A 16,890-nucleotide genomic window follows, 5' to 3' on the forward strand; every position below is an offset into this window, starting at 1 on the left:
CGGATCCCAACACGAGAACTGCCAGCCGGAATTACCGATGAAGAGCTTCTTGCCAGACTCAAAAAAAGGCGCTTTCGGAGGATGGATCTTTGCGCCGGAAAGGTGGATTGCCCCTTTGATGCAGCGTTTATAGGCAGGGCAGTTATGCAAGGCACTGTATTAATTCATGCAAACTGCATCTTGTATCAACTCGGTCGTACGATGAGAGGCTGTTGGCAGATAACCCTAATCTGTCCACAGGAAAGGTGATCATTCTGATGATAGTAGTACAGTAGTATCGAACACCAGGAAGTTGGTGGGAGATCGCCAAGGATATAATAACATATTCCCGGCCATTGCTGGATGATTTGCTGATGATATCCGTGTCTAAGCATACACGAGATGATAGTGCCGAAAACATAAACTCACAACTCTAGTGGTATCTAAACAAATCCCTTCAATAAATCAAACCAGTCAACCATCAACGCCAACCGAAATAGAGACAGCCACCCCAGTTTAAAAGCCTCCGAACGGATAATGGCTAAGGGACCGATGTGGCGCAACATAATAGTCCTGGTATGGATGATTCTCCATCGAAAAGTCCGCAGTTGCCATGAGCGGATTGATCACGCCAGCTGGCACCTTGGGCCGGGCAGGAGTGTGATCTGCGGCCAAAGGATGGTCACTGTTGAATAACGCCAGGATATCTTCCGACATATGCATTGGAGGACCGTGGGAGTCACTCCAGCCCCAGGCTTCCTGAAGCTCCTGCTTCACGTGCTCGGCTTTCCAGCCTGTCTGCTTTATGATGTCCTCAAGAATTCCTAAGGCTTCTTGTTGAGCTTCCCTAGTCGCCAGACACTCTGCGGCAATGGCGAGGAAACGGATTGATAGACTTGCAACTCCACTGCTTCATATTAGTTGTTGAGCCTGTTACACGTATATACTGACAACGTACCGATCCCTGGAGTGTGCCACGATGCCGCAGATATCCCTTGCATGGCTTTGCTGTACAGTCTGCATCTCGGCACTGTACTCCGACTCAACGGGGTTTGTCTTCGTAAGCAGGATCCGTGCAGTGTGGTATAGTAGTCGAGCGATGATCGTGGAACGCTTGATGAGCCTATAAAGATTAGTAAGTCATGTGCGAATAGATCAGACCGATGCTCACCATATCTGTGGAAAGACGGATTTAGAGTTTGTCTGCCACGAATGAATATATCCCAGAGGCATCATGGACCGCGGCACAGCTCTAGCCCACTGATCGCACCACTCGTTATAAGTACACCACTCCTGATAACGCTGGCTGATTCGCATGTCACTGGCAGCCTCCAGTGCTGGCGGCTGGGATAACGATCGAAAGTTCGCAATTTTGGCGCAAATGAATACCATCTGGTGCGTCCACGCTTCCTCATTGCCTGCAACACTTGGCTGTGCATGATTCAGATCCAGTTCAACACCCCACGTGTCCGGGTCCCAGGAAAGCGTCCAATTGAAATGCAAACAGCTAAGTAGTTCCATGCTTACATTCAACCAGAAACAAGCACCTCCCAGTCCCGGCGTTTTGGCATTCCAGTGACACTCTTTGATCAAAGCTCGCGCACCAGCAATGTGGCTCATGCCTTGAATCGGTCGGCCAGACATTAACTCGTAGATGTTCAGCAGAATCGCTGTAGTTGCACAGAGGGCCGAGTCACGATCAGGGTCTTGTAATGAGCGAAGAAGATATTGCGAGGCGACATTGTGAAGTTCTGCGGCCTTCTCCTCTCCGTACGAGGCGTCCACGTGGAATAAGTGCCTCGCACCGCATGCCAACAGAGCTTTAAGAAGCATAGGTTCCTCAAGTGCGTGAAATGGAAGAATATGCGTGAACTATGGAAATAAGCGACTGATGACCACGTCGCAAGGATCGACAACTTACATGTTTCACCGCATCCATCGAATCCATCCATAGCCCAACCTCTTCAACAAATACCTGTAGCAGGTAAACTTCTTCTGGGTTATTGAGACAAGTGTGGTTGGTAGCATTGATATGACCTTCCTTCGTGGACCTGAAAGGGGCGAATGATGCATTCTGGTCGTAAAAGGCAGGGGCATTTGTTGGGCCGTTAAACGGTCCTCCCAGACTCCCGGACTGGGGGGTCCCGAAGCCATGTACGAACGAGGCACTCAGACTAGGAGTCAGACAAGGCCCTGTCGCATTCCCCTTCTCCAACGAAGGTTCCGCCACTTCGGGGGGATATCTCTCAAACCCACCCACGTATTCAGACGCTATAAGCCGCGACTCATCTCGAAAGGTCACGCCAGTCGCTGGTATACGGACTACGCAGTGCGGGGGCGTCGATTTCTGGATATCTATGAAGTTTAAGCGGATTCCACGCCTGCATACTCTGCCCGACTTCCGGCAATTCTGGCATCGGTGCAAAGCCTCGTCGCACTTCAGGTGACGTTCCCGACATGTCAAGCACCCTGTCCGCACTCGCCTCGGCTTTGCGAGGACAATCTTGCTTTTTCGCTTGGCGGCTGACGGGCGCGGTGCATCCAGCGATGTGCTGTTTGGAGTTGACACTCCGCCCTCGTCGGAGGGACTCGTGTCTTGTGTGATGGCTTCGGTCGTGACAGCCAAATTGTTTTCATCAAGATCAAACTCAAGTATATCGGTGATTTGCCCTGAAGCTGTCAGATCCAGTGAGAGATCCAGGTCCGACGGGACAGAGACATGGTCGCCGAGAGCTGAAGCCATCTCAGGCTGCTTCGATCAAGGATGACCCCTCAAGCCTGAACCACAGTGTATCCTCCCAGTCTTGGGTTATGATCATCAGCAAACCCCAAATTCAGCCCCCGAAACTGTCACTCCCGAGCATTCTGCCAACCACAAGATCTATAGCGCCGTCCGGCTTCCTAACGCAGCACCACTTCACATAGATATTCGGGGCCGATAGATGAATGACGTAGCTGACAGGGATGGCAGATAATAATCGAAGATTTGCGCACGATGCTAAGGTTATTAAGGTGACACCGAAAATTAAATGCATAGGCACCGGTATCTGGAAGCGATCTAACGGTTGTTGATCTGTGCAAGAACGATGTTAGCTTATGTCTGATAGTATGCAATATCTCGCAAGCACAGTCATACCTTAGGGATTAACAGAAGAAGAGACAATAAAATGTCAGCAATCAACTCACACAAACATGCGGCAATAGAGAGAAACCGGGGAGTCTCAAAAGATCCGCGGGGAATCGTGACTCCGGGTCGGAGACACTAGTCCCAGAATGGTCTAGGGCAACAGATCAATACCGCGGCAGAACAAAGAAGCGATACGGTTAATCGGTCCCGCTCAATTATTTTATTTCAGTCTCTACGTGATGTGGTGTCTTTCACGGATTCGTATTTTCACTTATATATTTCTTTGCAAACTAATCAAGTCTCTTTATAATAGCGCTCGCAATTTTTGGTCCAGCATTACCTTTATCCATAACTTTTGGGCATTGGGTCGTAAATCAATGAGGTCTTCAGCAACATGCTGTTCAAAATGACAGCTGCAAGAGAGGTATCTGTTATCGCCGTCTACATTCGTTCGGTCAATACCATGTACTGTAGCATATCAGCAGCTCATGTTCTCATGCTTTGGTTCCTAATTTGGGGACTCGGACTCGAAGGTGCAGAAGGAGCATAAGAGCACCCCAGATGGCAGCAGAGAAGAAAGTAGCGCGAAGGGCAGCAGCATACGCTCCGATTACTAGTCAAGGATTTAGTGTCATTAACTTCCACGGGTACATATAATCGAGACTTACCTTGTTGCTGATGCATTGAATCAAGTTTCGCGATTGCTTGGACGGATTTGCGAACAAGGAGGATAACACCCTCCTTGTTGGGTCCGGTGACCATCTCTTCAAGTTGATACACGAGGGTGTTCTGGAAAATCCAACTGCTCGTTGCGACACCCATCACCGATCCGAGGTTTCTCCACAAACCCAAGGTGGTCGTGGCCACAGCCTGGTCCTCTTGATCAGTAGTGGCAAGAACCGACACCATTAGCGAGGGGAAAGAGCATCCTTGTCCGAGACTGGAGAGCGAAACGCAAACCATCGCAAGCCAATCAGGCGTACCAACGCTCATGGAAGCGGCAGCGCAACCACCCAGCAGTAGAAAGATGTCACCAAAGATGATGGTTGGCTTAAGCCGTTTAGTCCAAGTGATGATGAAGCCTGTTGAGACACTGGAAATTGTCACCGCAAGAGTTGAGCCAATTAGCCTGAGACCTGAGTCAGTCGGGGTAGCTAGCTTGACTGCCTGAAAATACAGAGGCGCATTGAAGACCATGGTGTTAACGGAGATGGCGCCGAAGAAGTTTCCAAAGATGAGGCTGGCGCGAGGCTCTTGTACCAATAACGAGATTGGCATCACTCCCCGCTCCACGGTCCGCTCATAGCGAACAAAAACAACAGCTAAGATGAGAGATGAGATCAAGGACGTGATAACGATGGGGTGAGACCAGCTCAACACATTACCACCCAGGTTTAGTCCCATAATCAGTGAAGTCACACCGACGACAAGTATGAGTGAGCCCACAAGATCAATGCTCTTGAGGAGCTGCGTCAAACTCTTCCTCTCTGTTTTCGCCCTCTTCAGGCCCAAGTCGGCAGGGGTTGTCCAAGCTGCCACTATGAAGTAAACGAAGATGAAGGGCAATTGCACGAGGAACGCACCTCTCCACCCCACTTGGTCGCACAGGAACCCGCCAAACGCCAAACCAAGGCAGCCACCAATACCCAGACAGAGATTAATGTAGGACTGGTAGACGCCTCGGTATTCGAGGCGTACTAAATCACTGGAGAGAATCATACCCATGGAGAATACGCCACCGGCTCCGAGTCCGCAAAATGCTCGAGCAGCGATGAAGCTGAACATACTCTGGGCGGCTGCACACCATGCCGTAGTGACGAAAAAGATGGCAATGGCGAAAAGATACACCGGCTTCCTTCCAAATGTGTCAGAAATGCGTCCGAACAGCGGGAGGAAAGCGGTAGACGTCAATAGGAATGCCGTCGACAGCCAAGATGCGGAGTTCGAGGCGTGGAAGTAGGAGGTTATAACAGGGTGACTCGAAGCCATCAACGTGGAATCAAAAAATCCGATCACGTATCCCATCAAGATACCAGAGAAGATAAGCCAGAATCTCATCGGTGAGACATTGATGAAACGTGAAGCATAGCCAGTAGGCTCACCGGCAACTCCATCTTCAGCATCCCCGGGCACTTGTTTCTGGCTCACGGGGGCAGAAGGGAGTCTCTCGAGGTTAGGTTCAATTTCGAGCCCCTGGGGGATTGAGGTGACTCTAGAGAGACTAAGTATCGCAGGGTCCTCTTCGGGCGCGAAGATGGTTGAGGACAGGCTTGGATCGACATCCTTATCTACAGTCGTATCGTCTTGACTTGTATATAATGGTTGACGAGATGATTCATGCAGCAATGGCGTAGACTCAGTAGCAGGGAGATATGATGGTGGCTTTCCATCTGTTGTATGGGGAGAAGTCATAATCGGAGTAGATGCGGTGAAAGAAATTGTATCAAATGATCACTCTAAAATACGACTTTTGTTGGATAGAACTTAAAGATCATGAAACATAGTATATGGAGCTGAATATGTCCACTGAAGTTCTGTTCATACAAAGAAGGAAAAAAAGATAGTTGAGAAGAGAAAGGAAAGGGAGCAGTCTACAAGGGGAGGTGTAATTCAGTCGGGGAGACTGGCTGAGACAAATTTTATAGAGGGATTTTCTGGTCTGCGGCACTAGGAAATGCACGCTGCGGCACGGTGGATTCCCTCCCGCACGGAACTATGGATATGACTCGACTCGGTCAGCCTTTGCCTCCTGGACCTTATTGCGCGGAAAGACCAACCCATTCTCCACCGATTTGGACGGCTGCATTGGTTGGTTCAGAGGCATGAGGAGCCCAAAATTTTGACATACGTTCCCGTCAAAGTTCTTCAAGTCTCATGGTAGATATGAAGTGAAGTCAACAAACCCTGGAAGCTGATTTGATAAGCGCAGTTAGCGGCATTGCTGCCTCCAACCCCTCATCTTTTAGTATGCATTTAGTATGCATGTGGACAGGATCCTTCTTGATGCACGCAAATGAGTGTCTCGCTCGTGCTGCGATTTCGGCCCACTCCCAGAGTATCACGTGTAATCACTCCTGCTGATTGGTTCAACTGCAGTCATCGGACCCCATGCCGTGTATGCACCCTGCAGAGTCTAACCTGAATAGGAATGGCGGCCCTCAGAGCGATACCGGCAGAGTACATCTCGGTAAGGCATCAATACCGAGTGGACTACTTAGTACCTACTAACTTATCTATGGGGGTGCAGTAGTCGCCTGTGTCATCTGCGGAGCTGATGGCGTGCGAACTGTCAGGCCCAGGTACCATCTTCTATCTACCAATGAGTACTTTTCTCAAATGGCATTCAACGGACAACTAGCCGAGCTCGATCGTTTTCCGAAGCCAAGGATGAGTTATTTCTTTTGAGACAGATGAAGAGAAACCACCGGTACTGCGCAAGTCAACAGATCAGCCTTAGCAGATGACACAGTGTCGTATGCACGCAGCTTGCATGTTCAGTAAATGCTGCTGAAAGAACCCTGCCACATTGCACCGACTAGTTGCAGGGTTCAATCCCGACTGCATGGTGTGTGCAACTCGATATTTTGTAGTCGTCTCTGCCCAATGCTTGAACAAGATTTACTCTTCAACTATCCAATCACCTCCAATCAAGAAAGCAAGTTCCATCCGGTGGCCGCTTTGCTATGACATCCTCCCCGCATCAAGATGCATGATCAGCCACTACTTTGCAAGATGTTAGTCAATGCCATCCTATCAGGTGCACCGTGTATACTCCTTATCAAGGACACTGCATGGTCTTTGAGAGATTTTCAAGAGAGACATAGAACCTCATGAGAAGAGTCTGGATGGTTTCGGTCCGAGCGGGAGGCACATCCGAAGGAGGTGGCGGGACTACTTACTGATAACCAGACTAGCGCATTCGATAAGAGCAGCCAACGGTGATTCATACAACCACATTACCTGTCCAGGCCACCATTTCCGACACAGTCATTGCGCATAACCAACAAGCAGATCGAACCATAATCTGCAAACAGCTTGCATTGCAGATAAGTAAGTAGCAGCTTTTCAACCCGCTCCTGCAGCTGCTTTCCTCTCCGGACCCCGTCTTCGAATCACCGAATTACCCCTCCCTCCACCACCATGCCCCCGCTTCGTATCGCCATCCTTGAATGCGACACCCCAGTCGAAAAAGTAAACAACAAATATGGAGGCTATCGCGGCGTGTTCTCACTCCTGCTGCGTGAAAGTGCTGCAGCACTAGGACAACCCGATAAGCTAGACCCAGAAACCGGCCTCGAGTTTAGCGGCTGGGACGTGGTAACTGCGCAAGAGTACCCCAACCTGGAGGATGTAGACGCAATTGTTTTGTCCGGGTCAAGTGAGTTACCTACCTTCCCTTCGTGCTCTTCCTTAATTCCCGCGCACCGTGCAGCATGCACTCCCTCTGCAAGGCGCGCCCTGTGACTCACATTGTCTCCTAGAACATGATTCCTTTGAGGACCACCCTTGGATCCTCAAGCTGGTTGAATTCACCAAAAAAGCTTTCGAAGACAAGCGCGTTAAGATTTTCGCTATTTGCTTCGGCCATCAGATCCTGGCACGTGCGCTTGGCGCCAGAGTTGGTCGCAACGCTGCAGGATGGGAACTTGCAGTGTGTGAGGTGGACTTGACTGAGACGGGGAAGGAGTTGTTCGGGAGGGATAAGCTTGTATGTCTACCATCCTTCTCTCCGTCACCAGGGCATTCATATAGCTTCTATGTGTATTGGATCTATGCTGACAAAGTATGTTTACAGCGCATTCATCAAATGCACCAGGATATTGCGTACGGATACCCATCCGAGGTCATCTCCCTGGGCGCTTCCCCGAGGTGTGCAGTACAGGGCATGTATGTCCCTGGGAAGTTGATCTCTGTCCAGGGCCATCCGGAATTCAGAGAAGACATCATGACCGAGATCCTTACTTTGCGGACTGCAGCTGGTATCTTCTCGAAAGAACAATCAGAAGATGCCTTTAGTCGCGCAGGCATCCCACACGACGGCATTGCGATCACCATGGCCTTTCTGAAGCTTCTGATTTGAATAGACCTGAACATATAGAGCGACATTTTACTTTGCTGCCAGGACTGGCTGAGATACCTCCATAGCTAAGAATACCTTGGCTACCCGCTGAAATTCAGCTCCAGCGACGCATATAACTAGACAGATCAAGAATAGATGTCTTTTATCCACTAAAGATGCAAATGGTTAAAACCGCAAACCCAAGCGCATCTAGCCAGATGACCATAAACGATGGGTATAGAGCGACCTATATATAATCAGAGACACCGAAATCAAAACAAACCCCACAGATCCTATACCGATCCGCAATAAAACCATCACCGAAATGCAAACGCTTAAAATTGACAAACCCTCCGAAGCAACAATATCCCAGTAAAACAATCACACCCCAATACCTGCACTATATCACCCCGTAGCCGACGGATCCTCCCTCTCCAAAAACGTCGGATCCATCTCGACCTTCCTCTCAAACTTCGTCCACCAATCACGAAAAGTCTTCAACGGAACAGTTTCCTGTCCTCTATTGCTCGGATCCTCCGACGCAAAGCTCGCCAAGAAATTGAACGCATTCCCAATAATCCTCTGCGCCAGCACCTTCGTAGTAATTTCTTTCTGCTGTCGTGTATGTCGCACCAACTCTAACGACGACCCCGCACCGCCAGCTTGTTCCGCCTCCAGCGCAGCGATCTGTGGTGCAACAGCTTGAACAGGTTCAAGCGAGATCCCCAGCGTTACCATTGGTGCTGCGCCCGCCATCGCATTGCTATTCTGTAGTCCTGGGATTTGCGGGGCCTGCACTTTAAGAATCGCAGATGGTCTCTCATTCGCTAGCGCACCGATAAATTTGAACTGGGGTGCGTTGTTCGGGTCGGGGAATTGGATGTAGATAGCAGCGGCGGTATCGGGCGGGAGGACAGTGCCGGGGAGAAAGAAGACGACAAGTTCGGTGAGTTTGGGCGGAAGGGGGAAATTGAAGGCGAATTTGGTGGTTTGGCCGTTTGGTTGTGTCTCGACTGCGACGATGTCTGTCAAACAGGGATGGTCTGGTATGATGACGGAGAACATGGTGGGCAATTGGCAGGAGGAGGGGGATGACGAAATTAAGACTGTTGTATTGTATAGAGCATGTAGATTGGATCTCGATGTGGTGGGATAGCAATCTTAATGTGTATTATTATAGCTGGACTAGAACAGCCGGAGAGAATTGCGACGCATGGCTTAAAAGGGTCCTAAAGCTTCCGGAGGCGGAGAAGAGCTAGCTAGCCAGCTTTTGAAGAATTTCCTGGCGCGTTCCATGATGGAATCTCAAAGAAAGACTCGGTGACGAAATGGCCGTCTATTGCCCTTATCGATAAGGGTTCCCTCCCGCGTCTAGGCTGGTTGAACTTCCAGTTGGCAGGGGGGGGGGGCATCCCCGCGGCTAACTTTGTAATTATTATTATTGATGACTCACTAGACTACAGGACTTGTGTATATACGTCTTTCGTTAAGACTGTTCTTTTAGCATCATGGGCAAGTCAAATCTTGAGCTGGTTATTGAGTGCGATAGGTAAAGATTATCCCTTTTCCATTGTCCCGATCGCTGGGGTTCTAATCGTCAGATCCGCATGGCAGATTTCCGTACTACCAAGATAGCCCCGCATCTTATATTGAGCATCTGAAGAATTATCATGTTTTCAAGGTCGCCGGTTGCGATGCCATTCTCGGTTATATCCTGAACTCGACAGTAGAGAGGTTCGACTTGCCCTCGGAATGGTGGGCGATTGATTCCGACAACCGGAGCGTCACCCTCCTGGCTCCGGCTGACGCGACTCCTCAACAGCGCAGCGAGATCATGGCCAAGACGTTGAGTAAGGCAGTGGAGTTGGGAACATTTGACATTCTTAGAGGATGGCGAAATGAGATGTATCCTATCTACGGACCGGGCGGTAAATTCCTCCTGGAAATGGAACGATCTGCTACCCCGCTGTTTGGTGTCGTTTCGTACGGCGTGCACTCGACCGTTTACGTGGAAGACGAGAATGGTCTACGCATCTGGGTGCCCAGGCGCTCGAAAACCAAGCAGACATACCCCGGTATGCTGGACAACTCCGTGGCGGGTGGAATGAGCACCACGGAGCACCCGTTTGAATGCCTTGTTCGCGAGGCGATGGAGGAAGCGTCCCTGCCAGAGGACGTTGTCAGAGCTAATGCCACTCCAGCGGGATGTGTCACGTACACGTATGTCCGGAGTGCAAAGGCTGGAGGCGAAACAGACCTGGTGCAGCCGGAGGTCGAGTATATTTTCGATGTCAAGGTCGGGGCGGATATTATCCCCAAGCCTTGCGACACTGAAGTCGAGGAGTTCAATCTTTTCACTATCGAAGAGACGAAGAAGGCACTGGCTAATGGAGAGTTCAAGCCCAACTGTGCCGTTGTCTTGATTGACTTCTTCATTAGACATGGTATTTTGACACCGGAGAACGAGCCGGACTATCTTGAGATTATCGCACGGATGCATCGGCGCTTGGAGTTCCCGACTGCTTCACACGTGACAGTATAAACTACAACTGACTCGCATATATGGAATCAGAAATGTGGTGTGAAGCAATATTTAATGTTCTATTTGATATACCCTATCACCAATCAAACGCCGGCGCTGCAATCAAAGTACCCCAAGCATGCAAAAGACTTTTCTGACTATCCGAGACAGAACGGGCCAACGCCTTAGACCTTCTGGACACTATATGTGATGGTCGTGAAAGTTTCTTTTTTCTCTATTTCTTCAGGAGCAGATACACGTAGTCGATCCTCAAGGGGGCCAACTTCTTGTAAGGACCTTCGAGGTAAAGCAAAAGTCCACCGAAAGAGATGAAAACGGCCCTAGACACGATTTAGTCAGCTGTTGATCAAGTAATGATCCCGGCCACATCGCGAAGTCCGCAACAGACCGCGATTCGTGACACAATAAATCTTACATGTTACCCTGGCTCGAACCCTCCTCGAAGCGGTAAACCTTGCCGTGGCAGACATAATCGTAGTCGTTGGCCAAGGTCTGCTCGCCCATTCCAACCTCTCTCCAGCCCTTCGATCCGGAGTCATCCTTGCCATCCAGAGAAAGCGTCGAGGCCAGAGCCATGTTCACAGACTCGCCAACGACGCAAGGGTAAAGCTCGGAGTTGACATCGAGAGTGAAGTGCGAGAGGGTATCAGTGGAGTTGCAGCTCAGACGCGAAACACGGTCATATTTCTGGGAGTTGATGGTGGTGATTGTGAAGGTGTCTTCGAAAAGTACCGGGTCGGACATGGTTGCGGCGGTGGCTTTGAGCGTTCAATTGAATCGCAAAATGTATGAGATGCAGGCGTTTATGCGAAAGATGGTATTCGGGGAGGAACAAGACGTGCGCTGGTAACAAGAGGCGTGGTGGTCGTGGTAGCGCCAGAAGGTGAAAGCGAAGAGTCGAGGGCGGACAGCTTTTTTGCTCGACTTTTAGCGCGGCGCCGCTTTTACTTTCCGGGAGCTGCCCCGCAGCAAATCTTCAAAGTATTCCGTTCGGTTCACTGTTTTCAATCACTCTACCACCGTACACGATGTCTTTTCGCAAGAGAAATATTGGACTTTCGGCAGGCGCTGATCGCACCGGTACCGTTAATGCTAACGCACAGCCGCAACAGGCTTCTGCAACGCCAGAATTGACTCCCGGAGTTCGCCCCTCCCCCGACGACGGGCGCCCGACTACTTCGACTGGTACTCCATCGCTGGATAACCTTCTGGCTGGGCATGGAGGTCTTCCCATCGGGAAGACACTGCTGATTGAGGAGAATGGAACTACAGATTTTGCTGGTGCACTACTAAGATACTATGCGGCAGAAGGTGTTGTGCAAGATCAAAAGATTCATGTCGTGGGAATGCCTGAACAATGGGGAAGAAGTCTTCCGGGCTTGTTAGGCCCTGCTGATGCTATTGATGATAAGCAAGACAAACGGAAAGGCGAGCGCATGAAGATCGCTTGGCGATACGAGCGTCTGGGCGAGTTCGGAGCAGGAATTGCTGGTTCAAGAGGTATACTAGCTTGTCATATCGTCGCTGTGGGAGTTTAGAGGTAGTGTGCTAACAGACGCAATTTTGCAGCGCCCTCAGGAGACCAAAGCCAATCTGCCGCAGACCCAAACGTGGACAAGCGACCAGCATTCTGCCATGCGTTTGACCTCACGAAACGTCTCACTCATCCTTCCATAGCCAACGTAAACTATATACCCCTCGCGCCATCGAACGAGCCTTTGTTTGTGTCGATTCACAAACGTCTGCAAGCTGCAATTACCTCTTGCCCACCAAATACTGTCCATCGCATCCTCATCCCTTCGTTGTTGAACCCCACGATATACCCACCCGATTCCTGCCAGCCCGACAACCTTCTACCCTTCCTACACTCCCTCAGGGCTTTGATGAGCGCGCAGGGCGCACGGGTGACGGCGATGATCACTCTGCCCTTGTCCCTTTTCCCCCGCGCCACGGGACTTGTGCGATGGATGGAATTGTTGAGTGACGGTGTCATTGAATTGTGTCCCTTCCCGCACTCTTCTGACGCTCTCGCAACTTCGGGTGCCGCTACTTCTCAGGAGGAACCACCACAGGGCATGCTGAAGGTCCATCGACTACCAGTACTGCACGAACGTGGCGGTGGTAGCGATCAGAACATTGGACAGGATTGGGCTTTCACGCTGAGCCGGAAGAAGTTCGAAATCAAGCCGTTCAGCTTACCGCCAGCTGAAGGAGACAAGGAGGGGCAGGACGCAGCGGTAACGGGCGGAATGCCAAAGAAGGCGGATCTTGAGTTCTAAGTTGCACGAAGGGTTGGAACAACCAAAACCAGACCACAATCACTCCTCGTGATCCGAATCGTCCAACATATTCTGCAGCTCGATCTGCTCGGACATAGCGGACCCAGTGTTGACCATTGATCGGAGGTAGTGTCTCCCATATGAGTCAAGCCCAGGTCCGGCAGGTGATGCTGAGAAATAAGTCCGAAGACGAGGTGCGATGAATCTCGAGAAGCCTAGATATGCTTCGAGCTGTCAGCGGCTTGTCAGTGGAGATGGGCGAGTCGGTGGTACCTAAGAGTAGCAGAAAGGGTGCAAAGAACACCATAAAAAGTAGGAACAAGAAGCTCATCCTGTCTTAGGGCGGCAATCTAGTCACTTGGACAGCTTCCGATAATGATTATACGGATCTTATCATATAGTGGTAGCTTTCACGAATCTCCGAAGAGCATCAACTCTCCCACATTCTATGACTAAGCACCAATAATGCCACTAGCTTCAATAGGAAAGGCGTGATTTCCGCGCAGCTCTTTAAGAGCTTCCACCCCACCGAATATTTTTTCTCGCTTCCATCCTCATCGCTCATTCAACGACAATCTGGATTTGCTGGCCAAGTCCACGAGCATCATTTCTCAATTCGATACTCTATAATGCTGAGTTGTATTGATGGTAAGCAATTGTCCCTTTCTTTCGCGTCAATTGTTCTTGCTTGCATGATTATACAAATACTATAATCTGTCAATCCCCTGAAGCTCAACTAAATAATCTCATTAAAACGAGCATATGTGATTGAGAAACGTATCGAAAATGATTAGCATTTTCTTGCGCTTTATATTTCATCCATACTTTTCATGGAAGCTGAACGCTAACGTTCATTCAGTCGCTGCAGATCCCTTGATAAATTGAATTGCCCTTAGTCGCTAAAATGGATATCGAACCCTCCCTTCCCATTCCGATCTCGTATATTGGGGGTAGCTACTTTCTCTTCTCAATTGATGCAGTCACGTATGTGAGACGCGAGTATCACATTTGCGGCGTCTTAAGCGGCACTTTGCCTCAAATCCCACAACAGAATGTCTTCCTGGGCTTGCCATTGAAGCTAATGCCGGAAGAGGCCCGGTTGCTCGTGGAGAAAGGTGTAGCATGCATTGTAGACGAGGTAAAAGTCCAAAAGGACGGAATGCGAGCCCTCATGGAGGAGGATCGCAAGAAGTATCTCCGTGAGCTAGAATCGCAAGGCCAGCATGCTATGCGACTACAAAACGACCGGAAGGAGCAGCAACGTGAGAAGGCTTTAAAGAAAATAGAAGAAAAGAAGGCCGCAAAGGCCAAAAAGTCTGCTGAAAAGCAGCAGCAGCAGGAGCAGCAGCCTGCCCCTCTTAATAATGAGGCTGCTGCTAAAGACCCGGTTGTTGACCTGTTCGCAAATGACCAGGAGGGTTCTGGCGAAATGTCGCGCCGTTCTTCGACTGCCACTGCTGCTCCCTTTGGCACTGTCATGGGAGTCACGCCTGCTACATCTTATCCGCCTCTTCCGTATGAGTGGTCTGCTGAGCAACAGCTACCGCTTCCCGATGTGCCTTCCTCATACCCATTATTCGCTCACCTTCATTCCGAAGGATACTTCTTGTCCCCTGGATTGCGATTCGGGTGTCAGTATCTTGCCTATCCCGGTGATCCTTTACGGTTCCATTCACACTTCCTGAGTGTGTCTGCTGACTGGGATGAGGAGTTGGATTTGATGAGCATCGTTGCCGGTGGTCGACTAGGTACTGGTGTGAAGAAGGGTTTCCTGATTGGAGGAGCTGAGAAGAAGATCGAGGGTTCGGATGCTGGAGATCCCAGTAGTGTGAGGACTTTCAGCATTGAATGGGGTGGAATGTGATCTGGACTATCTTCGACGTCCTCTTCGGTCTTCATTGGTCGTCTCCTGAGCTAAGCAGCGCATGTCGCGCGCGCACCGCTTGCAGCATATGCCTGATAGCTGCTTGCCTCAGTGGAACAGAAGCGTAACGTCAAAAGCAGTTGTGCGGCGTTGCGCATCACCTTCATGCGCTCTCAAGTCTAGCAGAAATGCATACGGGCTTGATTGCAGCAGCCAATCATCGGTACAGCTAGTAGAGCTGTTATCTGGCAAGGCTAAACAAACTGGTCTACAGCTGTTGAATTCTCCAGCAAACACCCCGGGCAGCACAGTCCGACATACAGGACTTTGATCGATCTCACTCCAGCGTTGAAGACCCCTGCCATGGGTAAACTACAAAGACGAGATCAAATCGAAACATATCATGAACTATACATTTCTTATTATCCCCGCGTACACTTCCTGTAATAGCTACCGTATCAAAAGGGTCCCGGCCTCTTTTGCACAAAGGGCGTGTCTCAGGCCTGATATCCTGCTGGACCAAATTGACATGGCAGTCTGTCTCGGTTCGCTCCAAGGACTCGACAGCAAGACCCGCTCACATGGTAGAAGAGGATCATCAATCCTCCCATCAAATATCAGGTGCCGGTGCGAGGCTAAGTGATGCCTCGTGCCTTGGTAGGAGGTGCTCCCTGATAGGGATCACCATATGGGAATGAAATCTCCATAGCACGTGCCTGCTTGATGTGAAGCCTCTGTCAGACGTGCTGCAGACGGCAGCAATATCGATGCTGCATCTCGTGGCGCGTCAGCCTCGAGTAGTCTACCACGGCTATGGTCAGACTGAATTAGTGGACCCAAGCTCTGCAGGATAATCTCCCTTGACCGTTCACTCGCGCAGTCCACTTCAAACGATCGAGCGATCGTTGCCATATAAATTTTCCATCTTCTCAAAAGCTTAGATATAATCCACATTCCGCCACTTGAATTTCTTGTTCGCCCTGTCAACCGGACGATTCTGGAACTGACTGCCATGAAGCTCGAACACAAGCTGCTTCTTAGCAGAATCGGCGCTCGTCTCCCCAGTCACCGCCGCGCCATCAGCATCATCCGCCTCAGGCAAAGGCACACTAAACCGGAAAATAGTCTGCTCCTTCGGAATAGCTAGATTCGCACCAACATTAGTAACACATCCAAACCAACCTGCAGAAGGAATAAAGTGTAGACATACTCTTAACCTCATCCCCCCTCGTAACAACCACAAACGTAAACTTCGTATCCCTAACCACAATCCCCTTAACCCCGACCCTCCCCTCACACCGACTCCTTACAACCTCCACCTCCGCGCCATGAAAATCCGCACTGGAGAGCTTACTCCCATGCGACAACGGCGTCATCGGCGGTTTAAATTTCTTTGCCCCCAAGTCTAACATATCCTGCATATACCGCACCCACATGGCATGCAGCTCCTGGAAAACCGCATACTTGCATTCTTCCTTGGGGAGGTTGTAGAGGCCCGAGGCGCGCTTCTGGCGCGCGGATAAAGGCTGCGGCTTTTGTTTGCGGAGGAAATACTCTTTCTTGCGGAGGCGATGGAGACGCCGGCGCGAGCGGTTGTCGGCGGGCGTTGGGGACGTGGGACGCACGTAGAGAGGCTTTTGTTTTATGCGCTCGGTGAAGAGTTGCGAGGCTGTGTCGGGGGAGTGCGCGCGCAAGAGGAGCGTGTGTGCGATGTGGGGTTTGGGGGTTGTCATTTTTCCCGAATCCCTTCCTGTGCAATGGGGTGGATATGTTGAGGGTTTGTTGGACGGAGGTATGGAGTGGTGGTTTGGTGGTGGTGGTGACGAAGTGATGGTGTTGGAAATTTGGTGGTTATCGGTTCCTGATAAGATCACATGCTGATTGGGTTGGGGTCCACTGGCTTGCGATGTATGCAAGAGTCCTGCATCTATCATCCACTCAACAATAATCGCTTCTTATACGATTCCTTCCGTTGATATGGCTTGTTTAGAGTCTAAATATTGTCAATCAAGGGAAGTTATTGAGATTGAAGTTTCTTCT

At 50.3% G+C, this 16,890-nt stretch overlaps 10 protein-coding genes across 10 annotated transcripts; 4 read left to right on the plus strand and 6 right to left on the minus strand.

The window, feature by feature from the left end:
- Positions 1-372: 372 nt before the first annotated feature.
- Positions 373-3,171, minus strand: BDQ94DRAFT_36084 (Zn(II)2Cys6 transcription factor). The gene is made up of 5 exons (XM_026775576.1): positions 3,116-3,171; positions 1,901-3,052; positions 1,151-1,851; positions 938-1,102; positions 373-886 (listed from the first exon to the last, which is right to left on the minus strand). The coding sequence occupies exons 2-5, from the start codon at positions 2,720-2,722 to the stop codon at positions 496-498; spliced, it is 2,079 nt and encodes a 692-aa protein (XP_026626011.1). The 5' UTR covers positions 2,723-3,052; positions 3,116-3,171; the 3' UTR covers positions 373-495.
- A 187-nt stretch (positions 3,172-3,358) lies between these two features.
- On the minus strand, positions 3,359-5,698 carry BDQ94DRAFT_178990 (putative MFS multidrug transporter). Its single transcript, XM_026773268.1, has 2 exons — positions 3,775-5,698; positions 3,359-3,719 (listed from the first exon to the last, which is right to left on the minus strand). Exons 1-2 carry the CDS (start codon positions 5,516-5,518, stop codon positions 3,601-3,603), a joined length of 1,863 nt encoding a protein of 620 aa, XP_026626012.1. The 5' UTR covers positions 5,519-5,698; the 3' UTR covers positions 3,359-3,600.
- Positions 5,699-7,048: 1,350 nt separating this feature from the next.
- BDQ94DRAFT_36095 (type 1 glutamine amidotransferase) lies at positions 7,049-8,378 on the plus strand. Its single transcript, XM_026775577.1, has 3 exons — positions 7,049-7,484; positions 7,588-7,814; positions 7,902-8,378. Exons 1-3 carry the CDS (start codon positions 7,247-7,249, stop codon positions 8,184-8,186), a joined length of 750 nt encoding a protein of 249 aa, XP_026626013.1. The 5' UTR covers positions 7,049-7,246; the 3' UTR covers positions 8,187-8,378.
- On the minus strand, positions 8,315-9,464 carry BDQ94DRAFT_144246 (OPI10 family protein). Its single transcript, XM_026766419.1, has one exon. It carries the CDS (start codon positions 9,228-9,230, stop codon positions 8,571-8,573), a length of 660 nt encoding a protein of 219 aa, XP_026626014.1. The 5' UTR covers positions 9,231-9,464; the 3' UTR covers positions 8,315-8,570.
- Positions 9,465-9,673: 209 nt separating this feature from the next.
- On the plus strand, positions 9,674-10,707 carry BDQ94DRAFT_170686 (thiamine pyrophosphokinase-related protein; the record flags this gene model as incomplete). Its single annotated transcript, XM_026771560.1, has 2 exons — positions 9,674-9,714; positions 9,780-10,707. 2 exons carry the CDS (start codon positions 9,674-9,676, stop codon positions 10,705-10,707), a joined length of 969 nt encoding a protein of 322 aa, XP_026626015.1.
- A 297-nt stretch (positions 10,708-11,004) lies between these two features.
- BDQ94DRAFT_144249 (DNA-directed RNA polymerase core subunit RPB8) lies at positions 11,005-11,579 on the minus strand. Its single transcript, XM_026766420.1, has one exon. The coding sequence runs from the start codon at positions 11,449-11,451 to the stop codon at positions 11,119-11,121; it is 333 nt and encodes a 110-aa protein (XP_026626016.1). The 5' UTR covers positions 11,452-11,579; the 3' UTR covers positions 11,005-11,118.
- Positions 11,580-11,732: 153 nt separating this feature from the next.
- Positions 11,733-13,426, plus strand: BDQ94DRAFT_144252 (elongator complex protein 4; the record flags this gene model as incomplete). The annotated part of the gene is made up of 3 exons (XM_026766421.1): positions 11,733-12,207; positions 12,277-13,210; positions 13,260-13,426. 2 exons carry the CDS (start codon positions 11,736-11,738, stop codon positions 12,984-12,986), a joined length of 1,182 nt encoding a protein of 393 aa, XP_026626017.1. The 3' UTR covers positions 12,987-13,210; positions 13,260-13,426.
- BDQ94DRAFT_36132 (uncharacterized protein) lies at positions 12,912-13,426 on the minus strand. The gene is made up of 2 exons (XM_026775578.1): positions 13,260-13,426; positions 12,912-13,201 (listed from the first exon to the last, which is right to left on the minus strand). The coding sequence occupies exons 1-2, from the start codon at positions 13,315-13,317 to the stop codon at positions 13,026-13,028; spliced, it is 234 nt and encodes a 77-aa protein (XP_026626018.1). The 5' UTR covers positions 13,318-13,426; the 3' UTR covers positions 12,912-13,025.
- A 114-nt stretch (positions 13,427-13,540) lies between these two features.
- Positions 13,541-15,052, plus strand: BDQ94DRAFT_36145 (tRNA splicing endonuclease subunit SEN34). The gene is made up of 2 exons (XM_026775579.1): positions 13,541-13,634; positions 13,855-15,052. Exon 2 carries the CDS (start codon positions 13,891-13,893, stop codon positions 14,848-14,850), a length of 960 nt encoding a protein of 319 aa, XP_026626019.1. The 5' UTR covers positions 13,541-13,634; positions 13,855-13,890; the 3' UTR covers positions 14,851-15,052.
- Positions 15,053-15,787: 735 nt separating this feature from the next.
- On the minus strand, positions 15,788-16,583 carry BDQ94DRAFT_170690 (RNase P/RNase MRP complex subunit; the record flags this gene model as incomplete). The annotated part of the gene is made up of 2 exons (XM_026771561.1): positions 15,788-15,993; positions 16,061-16,583. 2 exons carry the CDS (start codon positions 16,581-16,583, stop codon positions 15,788-15,790), a joined length of 729 nt encoding a protein of 242 aa, XP_026626020.1.
- Positions 16,584-16,890: the final 307 nt, after the last annotated feature.

This window comes from Aspergillus welwitschiae, assembly GCF_003344945.1.
Source record: "Aspergillus welwitschiae strain CBS 139.54b unplaced genomic scaffold BDQ94scaffold_17, whole genome shotgun sequence".
NCBI lineage: Eukaryota > Fungi > Ascomycota > Eurotiomycetes > Eurotiales > Aspergillaceae > Aspergillus > Aspergillus welwitschiae.

Coding starts and splice junctions, on each gene's coding strand:
- BDQ94DRAFT_36132 (XM_026775578.1), bottom strand. CDS start 13,317: ATGAGCTTCTTGTTCCTACTTTTTATGGTGTTCTTTGCACCCTTTCTG. Junction 13,202..13,259: donor ACCCTTTCTGCTACTCTTAG/GTACCACCGACT, acceptor AAGCATATCTAG/GCTTCTCGAGATTCATCGCA.
- BDQ94DRAFT_36145 (XM_026775579.1), top strand. CDS start 13,891: ATGGATATCGAACCCTCCCTTCCCATTCCGATCTCGTATATTGGGGGT.
- BDQ94DRAFT_36084 (XM_026775576.1), bottom strand. CDS start 2,722: ATGGCTTCAGCTCTCGGCGACCATGTCTCTGTCCCGTCGGACCTGGAT. Junction 1,852..1,900: donor CGATGGATGCGGTGAAACAT/GTAAGTTGTCGA, acceptor TTATTTCCATAG/TTCACGCATATTCTTCCATT. Junction 887..937: donor GTGGCACACTCCAGGGATCG/GTACGTTGTCAG, acceptor AATATGAAGCAG/TGGAGTTGCAAGTCTATCAA.
- BDQ94DRAFT_178990 (XM_026773268.1), bottom strand. CDS start 5,518: ATGACTTCTCCCCATACAACAGATGGAAAGCCACCATCATATCTCCCT. Junction 3,720..3,774: donor TTCAATGCATCAGCAACAAG/GTAAGTCTCGAT, acceptor ATCCTTGACTAG/TAATCGGAGCGTATGCTGCT.
- BDQ94DRAFT_36095 (XM_026775577.1), top strand. CDS start 7,247: ATGCCCCCGCTTCGTATCGCCATCCTTGAATGCGACACCCCAGTCGAA. Junction 7,485..7,587: donor AATTGTTTTGTCCGGGTCAA/GTGAGTTACCTA, acceptor ATTGTCTCCTAG/AACATGATTCCTTTGAGGAC. Junction 7,815..7,901: donor TGTTCGGGAGGGATAAGCTT/GTATGTCTACCA, acceptor GTATGTTTACAG/CGCATTCATCAAATGCACCA.
- BDQ94DRAFT_144249 (XM_026766420.1), bottom strand. CDS start 11,451: ATGTCCGACCCGGTACTTTTCGAAGACACCTTCACAATCACCACCATC.
- BDQ94DRAFT_144246 (XM_026766419.1), bottom strand. CDS start 9,230: ATGTTCTCCGTCATCATACCAGACCATCCCTGTTTGACAGACATCGTC.